Raw genomic sequence first — 13,358 nt, 5'->3', positions numbered from 1 at the left:
CCTGGTAACGGCCCGCCCGGGTCCCCGAGACCCGCCGAGCCCTCTGGCCGGCCGGTCTGCACGCCCTCCTCGGCCCGCGGCCCCTCGCCCGCCATGGCGGACCCGCCGCCCGACCCCGAGCCCCCGCCCGAGCAGCTCTCCGCCCGGAGGAGCACCCAGCTCTCCGAGGGGCGCGGCGTGGAGCCCGGCCCGGCCCAGCCCCCGGCCGCCGAAGAGGAGCGGGAACTCCTGCTGGACACCTGGGGGCAGCCGGGCAGCCGGGAGTTCCTGCTGAACCAGACTGGCCTCCCGCGCTGGCCGCCGGAGGACGACGACGGCCGGCCCCCGCCCGAGCCCTCGGACGCGCTCCCGCCGGAAGACGTGCTGCTGGGGGCCGAGGAGCCCTTGGGTGTGGAGCTGGGGAGACGGTCCCAGCCGTACCTGGAGGAATTCGGGAAAGACATCACCCAGAACGCCAGCCAGATGCTGCAGCAGCTGCGCCTCCGCCAAGGCAGCTTCTTCGAGCACCTGGAGTCCACCTACCAGGACTTGCCGCCCGAGCACTGGGACCAGTTCGGCCTGTACCACGGGCGGGAACCGCACGTCCTCGAGGACGCCCAGCACGGGCCCTATGTGAAGGATGACCCTGACCTCCAGTTCTCGCCCTCTGAGCTGGGCTTCATGCCCTACAGCGTGGAGATGCCCGAGCCTGAGCCTCGGGAGCTGGCGGTGCAGAACGCCAAGGCCTACCTCTTGCAGACCAGCGTCAACTGCGACCTCAGTCTGTGAGGAGGGGCAAGGTGGGGTGGGCTGGGATGGGACCAGGCTCAGGCAGGGCTATCCCCACCACCCCCAGTCGCCCTTGGCTCGGGCCCTCATTAAACCTGGTGGAACTGGCCACTACTCTGGGAGCCTCTAGCTCAGACTAAGGAGTCGGGCTAAATGCTGATAATAGGCAGCATTTCTTTGTACCCACAAGCCTTCTGTGGGCACTTAACAGTTAACACCTTCTTTCCCCAACCGAAATCACACCGCTACCCCATTGACGGATCAAGAAACTGGAAAGCTGGGCAAGTTGGGGCCTTTGTCCACGATAACAGGGATGTATGTGGTCATGGCCAGGTTCCAGCTTGAAGCCCTGTCTTCCGCTATCCCTGAGTGGGGAGCACACTCTCTGGGACACTCAGCTGCAGCCCCAGCACACCTCTCAGCCCCTGTCACATCCTCACAAAGCTCACATGCTGCTGTGAGGGCGGACATTAAATGTAATGAATGACAGGGTGGGAAATGCTACGGCAGGGTAAGGGAGACAGGGAGCCTAAGGCTCAGTAGCCCGAGGCCAAGGGAGGTGTCTGCAGAGGTGACATTTGACAAGGGACCTGAAGGAGGCTGGTGTGACCAGCTCCGGGTGGACGATGAGGTTGGAGAAGTAACGTGTTGGTGAAGCACAAGCTGACTATCCTGCCCATGCTCAGTCTGCCATGGCTCCCTGGCGCCCAGGGGAAGGTTCAGGGCCTTCCAAGCCTCCAAACCCCTTATCATTCAGCCCCTGCCAGCTCCGACTTCTTCTCTAGCCAGCTTCAGACTCAGATCCTAAAGTCAAGTCAAAATGAACCTCTTCCTCAGCAGTGCTAGCCCTTGTGGAAAAGCTCAGACCGAAGTCCCACCTTTGCTTACCCACCCCAATTCAGGCACGGCCTCTACCACCTCTAAACGGTGCCAAAGGGTCTCCACACCACTGAGGGCTAAATGTACTTGTTTACAAATCACACCAACCTGGTTTCAGATCCCGGTTGTGCTATCCTGTCTAACCTCGCGATCACAACTCTTTTAAAAAGATTTATTTATTTATTTATTTATTTATACAAGAACTGGGATACAGGCCAGACGCATGGGAGGGTGAGAGGATTCACCAGGGACAGAGCGGGGAACAGAACAGGCAGACTGACGAAATACACAACTTTTTTAAACCTCACTTTCCTCATCTGGAGAATGGGCTCAGCATTTCCCTCAGGTGTCTGTGTGGCTGTGGTGAGAATTCAGCACTGCTCCAGGTGCCGGGCATGGTGTTTGGCTCAAGCAAATGGAAGCTATTAGGAATGATCGCTGCAGTCACCTCCCCACCCCTTCCTCACTCCACTCAGCCACACCAACCTCACCGTCCCACCCAACACGCCAGGCACACCCTCAGCCCCAGACTTTGCCCATCATTCCCGATCTGATCATCGACTCACCTGGCAGCTCTGCATCTCCCCAGCCCTTTGACCTTTTCTTTCTATTTTCATGTCAAATCACGTCGGCTGGGACCTCCAGACGTGGTGAAGGGAGGCACCCTCAGTCCCAACTCACGGAGGAAACAGCCCATCTTTAACTGCTATGTTAGGTCACTGGAACTCGCCCCTTTATAAGATCATGAAGAATTACTTTCCGTTCTTAGTTTCCTAGATTTCTAAAAATCATGACTGGGTGTTTTATATATATATATATTTTTTTTTTTTAGATTTATTTTTATATTTTCCTTATGCCTACAAGAGCTGGGGTATAGGCCAGAGGTGCAGGGTGGTGAGAGGATTCACCAGAGACAGAGTGGGGAGCAGAACAGGGGGATCTACTGAAATACACTGCTGAGGGGAGCAGCAGGGAGACAGGAGAGGTCTGCTGCGCCATGAGGGTAGCTCTCTGGCCCAGGATCAAACTAAGGCCTTAGTGGTAATAGCGCTGAGACTTAACCCCAAGGCCACCAGAAAGGCCCTCGGCATCTATATTTTGGTAAAATGAGACAGGAGTGGAATTGTCCTTCCTCCTAGTTTTCTTGAGATTTTGGTATCAAGATTACACTCATAAAATGTCTCAGGACATGTGCACACATTGTTCCCTTGGAATGAAACACATTTCCCCCCATTAGCTGCATGGCTTGCCCCTCGGCTTCAAGCAGATTTCAGCTTAAATGTGACCTTGATGAGATCTTCCCCATCTCAAATACTATCCGTGGTATTTCTTTTTTGTTTTTTTTTTTAAGATTTATTTATGCATAAAAGAGCTGCGGTACAGGCCAGAGATGTGGGGGCGTGAGAGGATTCACCAGAGACAGAGTGGGGAGCAGAACAGGCAGATTGACCGAAACACACTGCGAAGGGGAGCAGTGGGTGAGACAGGAGAGGTCTGCTGCGCCATGTGGGTATCTCCCTGGCCGGGGATCGAACTCGTGCCGCAATGGCTGCAGATATCTCCATTGGTTGCACCCCAACCCCTTGCGCCACCAGGGAGGCCCCTTATCCCTGGTATTTCTTGCTATATTTGTCTCTGTAGAAATTGCCAGCACTAACAGTCTCTTTTGCCTACTCAGTTAATGCCTCTCTCCACCATCAGGATGTCAGCTCCACTGGGGCAGGGACCTTTCTCCTCTGTGTCCCCAGTGCCAGCCAGAGGAGCAGGCACCCAGCACCCAGCTCAATAGACTGAGTGGGCCGTGTCCCCTACTCCCACTCCCTCCGGGGAGGTAGGTACGAGCACCTGGTGAACCTGCTGACCAAGATCCTGAACCAGCGGCCGGAGGACCCGTTGTCCCTCCTGGAGTCGCTGAACCGCACCTCGCAGGCGGAGTGGTTCCACCCCAAGCTGGACACCCTGCGGGATGACCCTGAGATGCAGCCCACCTACGAGATGGCCGAGAGGCAGAAGGCGCTGTTCATCCGGACTGGCAGCCCGGGTGAAGGCGAACAGGAAATGGAGGAGGAAGTGGTGAGCGAGCCCGTGGGGCAGGATGGGCCATGCCTGTGCGGGAGGCTGGGGGGGACAGAGCAGGGCAGCACCCCAAACACTGGCCATTTCAGTCTAGTGGACTGGGAACCTGGCCACAGAGGGCCTGGAACACTAGGCTCAGGGCCCCGCCTTTCCACTGGGGCAGCGTGGAAAGATTTGAAGCTGAGGAAAAGCAACTCAGTTGCTTTTTCAGACAGCTGAGTCTGCAGGCTGCCTCCAGAAAATAACTCATTTTGGGGGTCATTTTCTCTGACACTCAGTGCCTCGACACTAAATTGATCCTTATCCCTTCCTTCAGTTTCCCCTTTTGTAAGTTGAGACCCACCCATTAAGACTCACCCACCGTGCCCCAGCGACATTCAGACTATGTAATTCCATGACTGGCAGGGAAATGTGCTCTCGCTGCTTGGCGCCCCTTTCCTTAAGGATGTCCTGTAATGATTCTGACCCTCCCAGGCCCCCTAGAAGGGTCGCATTTTGTCCCTGAAAGGACTCTGCAATGCAGTTGCTATTTTTTTTTTTTTGAAACAATTCTTCACTTTTTTTTTTAATTTTTAAAAAAGATTTATTTATTTATTTACACAAGCACTAGGCACAGTCAGAAGCGCGGGAGGGTGAGAGGATTCACCAGAGCCAGAGGGGGGAACAGAACAGGCAGACTGATGAAATACACTGCTGAGGGGAGCAGCCGGTGCAGCAGGAGAGGTCTGTGTGCCATGCGGGACCCTCGCTGGCTGCTGGGGATGGAACCAACACTGCAGAGGCTGCGGGCAGCTTCGCAACCCAGCACTCAACCGCTGCACCACTGGGGAGGCCCCCATTTATTTTTTTTAAAGATCTATTTATTTATGCATACAAGAGCTGAGGTATAGGCCAGAGGTGTGTGTGTGTGGGGGGGTGAGAGGATTCACCAGAGACAAAGTGGGGAGCAGAACAGGCAGTTTGACTGAAATACACTGCTGAGGGGAGCAGCAGGGAGACAGGAGAGGTCTGCTGTCCCACGCGGGCAGCTCCCTGATCCAGGATGGAACTTAGTGGCAGAGGCTGTGGACAGCTTCAGAGGTTGCATCTTAACCCCTTGTGCCACTGGGGAGGCCCAGTGTCTGCGCTCTTTTTTTTTTTTAAAATAAAGATTTATTTATTTATGCATATAAGAGCTGGGGTGTAAGCCAGAGATGGGGGGTGAGAGGATTCACCAGAGAGAGTGGGGAGCAGAACAGGCAGATCCACTGAGGGGAGCAGCGGGGAGCCAGGAGAGGTCTGCTGCACCATGTGGGTCTCCTCCCTGGCTGGGGATCGAACTCGTGCTGCAGAGGCTGTGGACAGCACCGTAGGTTGGGTGGGTCTGCGCCACCGGGGAGACCCGTCTCCGCACTCCTGAGGCCAGAAGAGCCCGGTAGGGAGCAGGCTCCAGCGGCCTTCCCTCCCCTCCGCCCCCCGCAGACCGAGACACCGGTGCCCAACGTCATGGAGACGGCCTTCTACTTCGAGCAGGCCGGGGTGGGCCTGAGCTCCGACGAGAGCTTCCGCATCTTCCTGGCCCTGAAGCAGCTGGCGGAGCAGCAGCCCATCCTCACCTGCCGCTTCTGGGGCAAGATCCTGGGGCTGAGCCGCAGCTACCTGGTGGCCGAGGTGGAGTTCCGGGAGGGCGAGGAGGAGGCCGAGGAGGAGGAGCTGGAGGAGCTGGCGGAGGGCGGCGACGCGCTGGAGGCCCAGGACGAGGAGGAGGGCGAGGAGGACGAGGAGAAGGCCCCGGACGTGACCCCCAAGCCCGCGTGGAAGCCGCCGCCCGTGATCCCGCGCGAGGAGAGCCGCAGCGGCGCCAACAAGTACCTGTACTTCGTGTGCAACGAGCCGGGCCGGCCCTGGACGCGGCTGCCGCACGTGACGCCGCTGCAGATCGTGCAGGCGCGCAAGATCCGCAAGTTCTTCACCGGCTTCCTGGACGCGCCGGTCGCCAGCTACCCGCCCTTCCCGGGCACCGAGGCCAACTACCTGCGTGCCCAGATCGCGCGCATCTCGGCGGCCACGCACGTCAGCCCGCTCGGCTTCTACCAGTTCGGCGAGGAGGAGGGAGACGAGGAGGAGGAGGGCGGCGTGGGCCGCGACGCCTACGAGGAGAACCCCGACTTCGAGGGCATCCCGGTGCTCGAGCTGGTGGACTCCATGGCCAACTGGGTGCACCACGAGCAGCACATCCTGCCGCAGGTGAGGTGTCAGGGCCGGGGGTTCCCCCCCCCTCCCGCCCCGGGTCCCCCTCCCGCCCGCCATCCCCCGGCAGGGGCCGGCAGGCAGGCAGTCCTCTGTCAGGAAGCTTTGATGCAGGCCGGATGCATTCGGGAATTCAGAATTTTCCAGATTTTAAAAAGGGCCACCTGGTGTACCTGCCCTGTACGCCCCAGCGCGTCCGGGAGGAGGGGGTTGCAGCCCAGCTCCAGGGCCCCCTTCTTTCTGCGGCAGGAGAACATCCCCGGCCTCAGTTCAGGCCGCCGGACAGATGGGAAAAAAATTGGTTTTTAGAATTTTTCACATTTTGAATCGTGGGTGAAAGATTGTGGAGCTGCACTCACCCAATGTTTAATATGTCTGAACTTGGTATTCTTGTTTTTTTAACTTTGCAGAATGTATTTTTTTTTTAAAGATTTAGTTATTATTTATACTAGAACCCGGGGCACAGGCCAGATGCGCGGGAGGGCAAGAGGACTCACCAGAGACAGGGCGGGGAGCAGAACAGGCAGACTGATGAAATACACTGCTGAGGGGAGCAGCAGGCGAGACAGGAGAGGTCTGCTGCGCCATGTGGGACCCTCGCTGGACGGCCAGGATCGAACCTGCGCTGCAGAGGCTGCGGAGAGCTTCACAGCGCAGCACTCAACCACCTGCACCACCAGGGGAGGCCCTACAGAATGTATTTTTTTAATGTTTATTTATTTTTATAGAAGAACTGGGGTGTAGGCCAGAAGTGCTGGGAGGGGTAGGGGTAGGGAGGGGGAGAGGATTCACCAGAGACACAGGGGGGAGCAGAACTGGCGGATCTACTGAAATACACTGCTGAGGGAGCAGCGGGCGAGACAGGCGAGGTCTGCTGTGGCTGAGGGTTAGCTGCCTGGCCAGGATTGAACTCAGGTTGTAGGGGTGACAGTGCTGAGACTTAACCCCTAGGCCAGCAGGGAGGCCCTGATATTCTTTCATTTCTGCATTAAAAGCAGCATCTGCTATGTCTAAGATTTTTTTTATTCATTCAACTAACATCTATTGATTCTACAATGTTTTTTTTTAATCCAAGTAATTCCTTTGAGACAGGTGCAGCTCTCGTTCCCATATCTCAGTGGATGAAACGGAAGCTGGCTACAGGCAGCACGCTTGAGTCCATTCATTCCTAGTCAACCTACTTGTGGGCTTTTCTGTATCTCATGTGAACCAATGACAAATCAGCATGAGTGAGAGGCACCCATGACACCCCCATTTCATTGGCTCAGATCTGATGAGCTAACGGGATCATATGGGCTGCTGAAGGTCAGCCCCACCAGGACAGAGATTTGGGGTTCTTGCTTCTCAAGGCTGTATCCCTAGTCCTTCCAGTAGTGTCTCTGCATAGTAGGTGCTCTTTAAAATATACAGAAGGGCCTCCCCTGGTGGCGCAGGCGGTTGAGCGCTGTGCTGTGAAGCTCTCCGCAGCCTCTGCAGCGCAGGTTCGATCCCGGCTGGCCGGCGAGGGTGCCACATAGCGAGCAGACCTCTCCTGCCTCCCCCGCTGCTCCCCTCAGCAGTGTCTTTCATCAGTCTGCCTGTTCTGTTCCCCACTCTGTCTCTGGTGAATCTTCTCACCCTCCTGCGCATCTGACCTGTACCCCGGTTCTTGTGTAAATAAATAAATAAATCTAAAAAAAATACAGTAAACTGATGAGTGAATGAATGAACATTGGGGCCACCCAGCCAGCAGGAGGCGGGAGCCCCCACCTCAGCACACAGCTGTCTTGGTCCAGGATCCCCCTTCGCCTCCCCGACATGTGTGGATAACCACGTCTTCCTGCCCATACCTGGATCCCTGAGAAAAGGGCCATTCCCCAGTGTCCTGCCGGCCTGTCACCCCCTCGCGGGGCCTCTGGGCCTCTGGCGGTGCCGCCTGACCTTCCCCCTCCTCCAGGGCCGTTGCACTTGGGTGAACCCTTTGCAGAAGACGGAGGAGGAGGAAGAGCTAGGGGAGGAGGAAGAGAAGGGCGATGAGGGCCTGGAAGAGGTGGAGCAGGAGGTCGGGCCCCCACTGCTGACACCACTCTCAGAAGATGCAGGTAACAAGCCTCTTCTGCCCTCTGTGCACCACCGGCCCTGGGGTAGCCAGACTGCCGGGGGCCATCTCCACGAGCCTCGATCCCCCCATCTCAAGGACGGTCATCATCGCCCAGCACCTCCCTGGAGGGCTGAGGGAGCACATCTGCCTCACGCACGCACAAAGCAGTGGCTGTGGCCGGGATGTGGGAGCTGCTCCTCTGAGCCCCAGAAGGGTTTGGGGGACAGTGCTCATTCGCCAGGCCTTCCCTGGGGAGGTGGGCCTTGAGCTGGATTTTAGAAGACTGGACAGGAGTGTGCTGAGGTTGGGGCCTGATGCCTGGAGGACAGAGCCCGGCTCCAAACTGACTTCTGTGATCCGAGCCTGCGCTCTGCACTGTGCCCCCTGGTCCAAGCCAAAGGGCACCCTGGAAGGAGAATCAGGCTGTGCCCCACCTCAGGACCCCAGGGCTCACTGCCACCTTGCAAGGGAGGTAAGTTAAAGAGCCCCGTTTCCTGGGGGCAGGCCCTCAGGCACAGACAGGTGAGGTGGCTTCCTGGGGCCCACACAGAAAGAGAATGTTCCAGAGCCAGGGTTCAGACACTGAAGTTGACGCTGTCAGTTGCCACAGTTCCCTCAGGCTCCTCCGAGCCTCCCTCTTTGCTCCCTTCCTTGCCTCCCCCCCCCCCCTCTCTTCTTGAGGGGCCATGCCCCCAAGCGATCTCTCACCTGCTGCCCCTCTCCAATCCCGCAGAAATCATGCATCTGTCACCCTGGACCGCTCGTCTGTCCTGCAGCCTCTCCCCGCAGTACTCCTTGGCTGTCGTGCGCTCCAATCTTTGGCCGGGGGCCTATGCCTACGCCACTGGCAAGTAGGTCTCCTCGTCCCTCCTAACTGAAGAAGCCCCTGCTTCTTCAGAGCCAGACTGGGTGGGTAGCTTACCAGGGGGGCTGAGATTTGGAGGACCCCCTTCAGGAAGAGCCCAGGGATGAGGCTCTCACTCAGCTACCAGGGGTTCCACTGAGGCTTAAAGGAAAAATACCAGACCGAGATGACAAAATGAAGGATCAGAGAGGGAAAGGAACAGACCCAGGGTCACACAGCACTTGAAAAATTCAAAGCTGAATCTCCAGCCCTAGCCCAGGGTTCCCTGCTGCATGGGTCAGGGAGCTGGTGAGCAGTCTCCTTTGGGGTGACCCTGGCGGGGGTATCTGAGGAAGTTAATTCCTTCCCTAGCTCCCCACCAATTTGAGAAGTCCTCTCTCTCGGAAGCAGAAATCCTCCCACTAGGACTCCCCCCACCCCAACGACTTGCTCCCAAAAGACTGCCAGGGGGAAGTAGCCCCTGAACACCTCCCTACACGCTGCCCCTGCAGCCACACACCAGTCCTGGCTCCCGCCCCGGGCGCGTCCCGGTCTTTGTGTTCCACCGCTAGAGGGCGCGGTCCTCAGCCACGGGGGATGCACTTCCCAGCTCTGTCCACCAGATGGCATGACGCTTTCTCCTAGATTTTTCTTTTCCATCCCAAAGATGAACCTGCCTGGTGTTGGCTACAACACCTGGGGTCTAGGTGGGATTTCATGTCATCTTGGTGCTTTAACCACATAATAGTTTCTTGGAAATTATTGTTTTTTCACCTCCAGAAGTAGGCACGCTTGCCTTTGCCAACCCCGTCTTCTCGTCACACTTACTTGCCAACGTCCCTCTGACAGCAAAAGAACCAAATTTGTAGCTCTGCCCTCACCCACCCACTACTCAATTGCCCATCGTGCATTCATTCATCCACTATTTTCTTTTTAAAAAGTTTTTTTTTATTTATGCATACAAGAGCTGGGGTACAGGCCAGAGATGCAGGGGGTAAGAGGATTCACCAGAGACAGAGTGGGGAGCAGAACAGGTGGATTGACTGAATTACACTGCTGAGGGGTGCAGCGGGGAGACAGGAGAGGTCTGCTGTGCCATGTGGGTAGCTCCCTGGCCGGGGATCTGCCTATAGCTTCATAGTGCTGAGACTTAACCCCTTGTGCCATCAGGGAGGCCCCTCATCCGCTGTTCTCTCGATAAAGATCTTAAATGTTACCTTTTGCCCAGGCCTTTTGTGAAAAAGGCAGATATGGGTCATGTGCACGGAAGCAGGCAGAGGAGAAAGGATAGGTGCTCACTCTCTAGATACCCCTACCTCCTTCCCCCGAATGTCCCACTAAGATCCCCCTCCCTCACCAAATATCCTGTTACAGACTGAGGCAAGGGCACCAGAGAGACTGAGGAGGCCACTGGCAGTCTCGACTGGCTCAAGGGGATTCTAGGAAAAAGAAGTCTTAATCTGAAATCTTGGGGCAAAGAGAGAAAGAATTGGGGAAGCGGGCAGAAGGGCATTCCAGACCAGAGCTGACTGGGCCATTTTCACCTGGGGAACTGGCTAGAGCAGGAGTTTGGGATGCAGGACTCAGGGGTAGAGCCTGAGATTCTGCCTTCCCAGCAAGCACAACCTCAGCTGAGTGAGGCTGCTGGTTGAAGGGCCACAGAAACCAAGGCCGGCAGGGGTGGGTGAGGCTTCCCAGGAAGGCTCTGAGGGAGACTTGGAGGGGAACTGTTCCCTCAGGAATAGCAGGGCTGTGAAAACAAAGTCAAAGCCAACTGCTCCCCAGGGACGTTGTGTAAGTCTCAGGCATGCCTCGTTGAACATCAAAGTGTGTCTCTACTCCATTCCAAAGGTCCCAGCCCGGACTCTGAGGAAGGGTGGGACCTTGTCACACAGCAGAATGCACCTCATTCTTCCTGGCACATCATTCTCCGGGACAGGTCCCGGGCCAGACCCTAACTCAAGTCTCAAAGGACAGATCATACAACAGATGTCCTCTGTGATAAAACAAGAAATCCAGAGCAGAAGGAAATTTGGGGAATCCACAACATGTAGAAATTAAAATGCCAAATCCTCAATACCCAATGGGTCAAAGAAGTAATCAGGGGTCTCCCCGGTGGTGCAAGGAATTAAGATGCAACCTATAAAGCTCTCAGCAGCCACTGCAGCATGAGTTAGATCCCCAGCCAGGGAGCTGCCCACATGGCGCAGCAGACCTCTCCTGGCTTGCCCGCTGCTCCCCTCAGCAGTGTATTTCAGTCAGTCTGCCTGTTCTGCTCCCTACTCTGTCTCTGGAGAATCCTCTCACCCCCTACACCCCTGGCCTGTACCCCAATTCTTGCATGCATAAATAAGTAAAACTTTTTTTTTTTTTAAAGTAATCACACATGAGCTGAGAAAAGGAAATCAAATCAGAAATTCCACTTCTTGGTCACACAAATCGTGGTCACATGATTCAAGGGGTCAGTCCTGCCCCACGCTGTTGGCCAGGGCAGCTGTAGACAAGGTTTAGAACGTAGTAGCTGTACATTAAATCTTGCATGTGAACAGGTGAACAGAGACTTCTGGAGGGGGCACCCTTCACCCTACCACCCACAGCTTTGCTGTCATTCCATCTTTTATTTTTTTTTCCATTGAAATGACATCGCATTATAACATTACATAAGTTTCAGGAGTGCCTCGTTGAATATCCAGTGTGTCTCTCCTCCAGTCAGTACTCTACTCAAAGTCCATTTCTCTCCTTCACCATACTCTTGTCCGCTCTCACCCCATTTACCGCTCTGGTCACCAGTCACCATGGATTGGTCTTAGAGTCCAAAAGGTTTATTTTTTTTTAAACTTTTTATTCTTAAGATTTATTTATTTATTCATACAAGCACTGGGTACAGTCAGAAGCGTGGGAGGGTGAGAGAATTCACCAGAGCCAGAGCGGGGAGCAGAGCAGGCAGAAGGACCGAAGTACACTGCTGAGGGGAGCAGCGGGCGGCAGGAGAGGTCTGCGCGCCATGTGGGACCCTCGCCGGTGGCCGGGGATCGAACCGGTGCTGCAGAGGCTGCGGGCAGCTTCACAGCCAAGTGCTCAACCACTGCGCCACCAGGGAGGCCCACTTTTTATTCTTTTTTTTTTTTTAAAGATTTTTTTTTAATAGAGGCATGTTTTTATTTATTTGTTTGCTTGTTTGTTTTGTTTATACATGCACTGGGTACAGTCAGAAGCGCGGGAGGGTGAGAGAATTCACCAGAGCCAGAGCGGGGAGCAGAGCAGGCAGAAGGACCGAAGTACACTGCTGAGGGGAGCAGCGGGTGGCAGGAGAGGTCTGCGCGCCATGTGGGACCCTCCTCTGGTGGCCGGGGAGCAGCCGGGGATTGAACCGGCGCCGCAGAGGCCGCGGGCAGCTTCGCAACCCAGCGCTCAACCGCTGCGCCAACGGGGAGGCCCACTTTTTATTCTTTTTAAAGATTATTTATGCATACAAAAGCTGGGGTACAGGCCAGAGATGCAGGGGGCGAGAGGATTCACCAGAGACAGAGTGGGGAGCAGAACAGGCAGATCTACTGAAATACACTGCTGAGGGGAGCAGCAAGTGAGACAGGAGAGGTCTGCTACGCCTGTGGGTCAGCTCCCTGGCCAGGGTTCGAACTCATGCTGCAGTGGCTGGCAATAGCTTGATAGCTCTGACTTTAACCCCTGCACCACCAGGGAGGCCCTCCAAAAGGTTTATTTTTGTTTTAATTGGTTCACCCCTTTGTTTTCTCTGCCTACCACATATGAGTGACTTATTTCACTAAACCTAATTCCCTCCAGCTCAGTTCCTGTCGCACATGATAGGGTCTCACCCTTCATCAAAGTCTAAGCTTGGGCCTTTGAAGGAGCATTTCCCATTGTTTCTCTGCCCTCCCTGCCCTCCATCCCCCAGGAAGTTTGAGAACATCTACATCGGCTGGGGCCACAAGTACAGTCCGGAAAATTTCAACCCACCCCTGCCGGCCCCTGTTCAGCAAGAGTACCCCAGCGGTCTGGACATCACAGAGATGAATGACCCCACAGTGGAGGAAGAGCAGGCCCTCAAGGCTGCCCAGGAGGAGGCCCTGGCTGCAGCAGAGGAAGAGGAGGAAGATGAGGAGGAAGATGATGAGGAGGAACTGGATGACTGAGGACCCCGCCCCGCTTCCCCCAGCTGGTAGATAGTGCGTTTTCCCTTATACGTAGTCACGTTATTTTTTTCACTGTTGGTTTGCTTTCTGCCCCTGGAGGACAGGGTTTGAAGAGGAAGAAAGATGCTCTAAATAAAGCTTCCCCATGGCACTTACGGGAGTGCTTCATTCATTTGTTCACCACCTCTGTGAGAAATTCCCCAAGGCAGGGCGGTTGGACTCTGCTGGGAACACGGGCCTTCCTGGGCCCCATCTCGCCCAGTTACGTCACTTATTCATTCACTCAGTTATCAAGCAACTATCGACAGCCCAGCCCTGTGATTGGGAC

The 13,358-nt window shown here is 55.7% G+C and overlaps 1 protein-coding gene across 1 annotated transcript; it reads left to right on the top strand.

Moving 5' to 3' along the window:
* Positions 1-93: 93 nt before the first annotated feature.
* Positions 94-13,030, top strand: RSPH6A (radial spoke head 6 homolog A; the record flags this gene model as incomplete). The annotated part of the gene is made up of 6 exons (XM_084256953.1): positions 94-764; positions 3,483-3,720; positions 5,185-5,949; positions 7,889-8,033; positions 8,766-8,883; positions 12,793-13,030. 6 exons carry the CDS (start codon positions 94-96, stop codon positions 13,028-13,030), a joined length of 2,175 nt encoding a protein of 724 aa, XP_084113079.1.
* Positions 13,031-13,358: the final 328 nt, after the last annotated feature.

This window comes from Talpa europaea, assembly GCF_964194135.1.
Source record: "Talpa europaea genome assembly, chromosome: 16".
In the NCBI taxonomy this organism is placed as follows: Eukaryota; Metazoa; Chordata; class Mammalia; order Eulipotyphla; family Talpidae; genus Talpa; species Talpa europaea.
The sequence above is the reverse complement of the archived record's forward strand: the minus strand, read 5'-3'. Positions and strand labels throughout refer to the sequence as shown.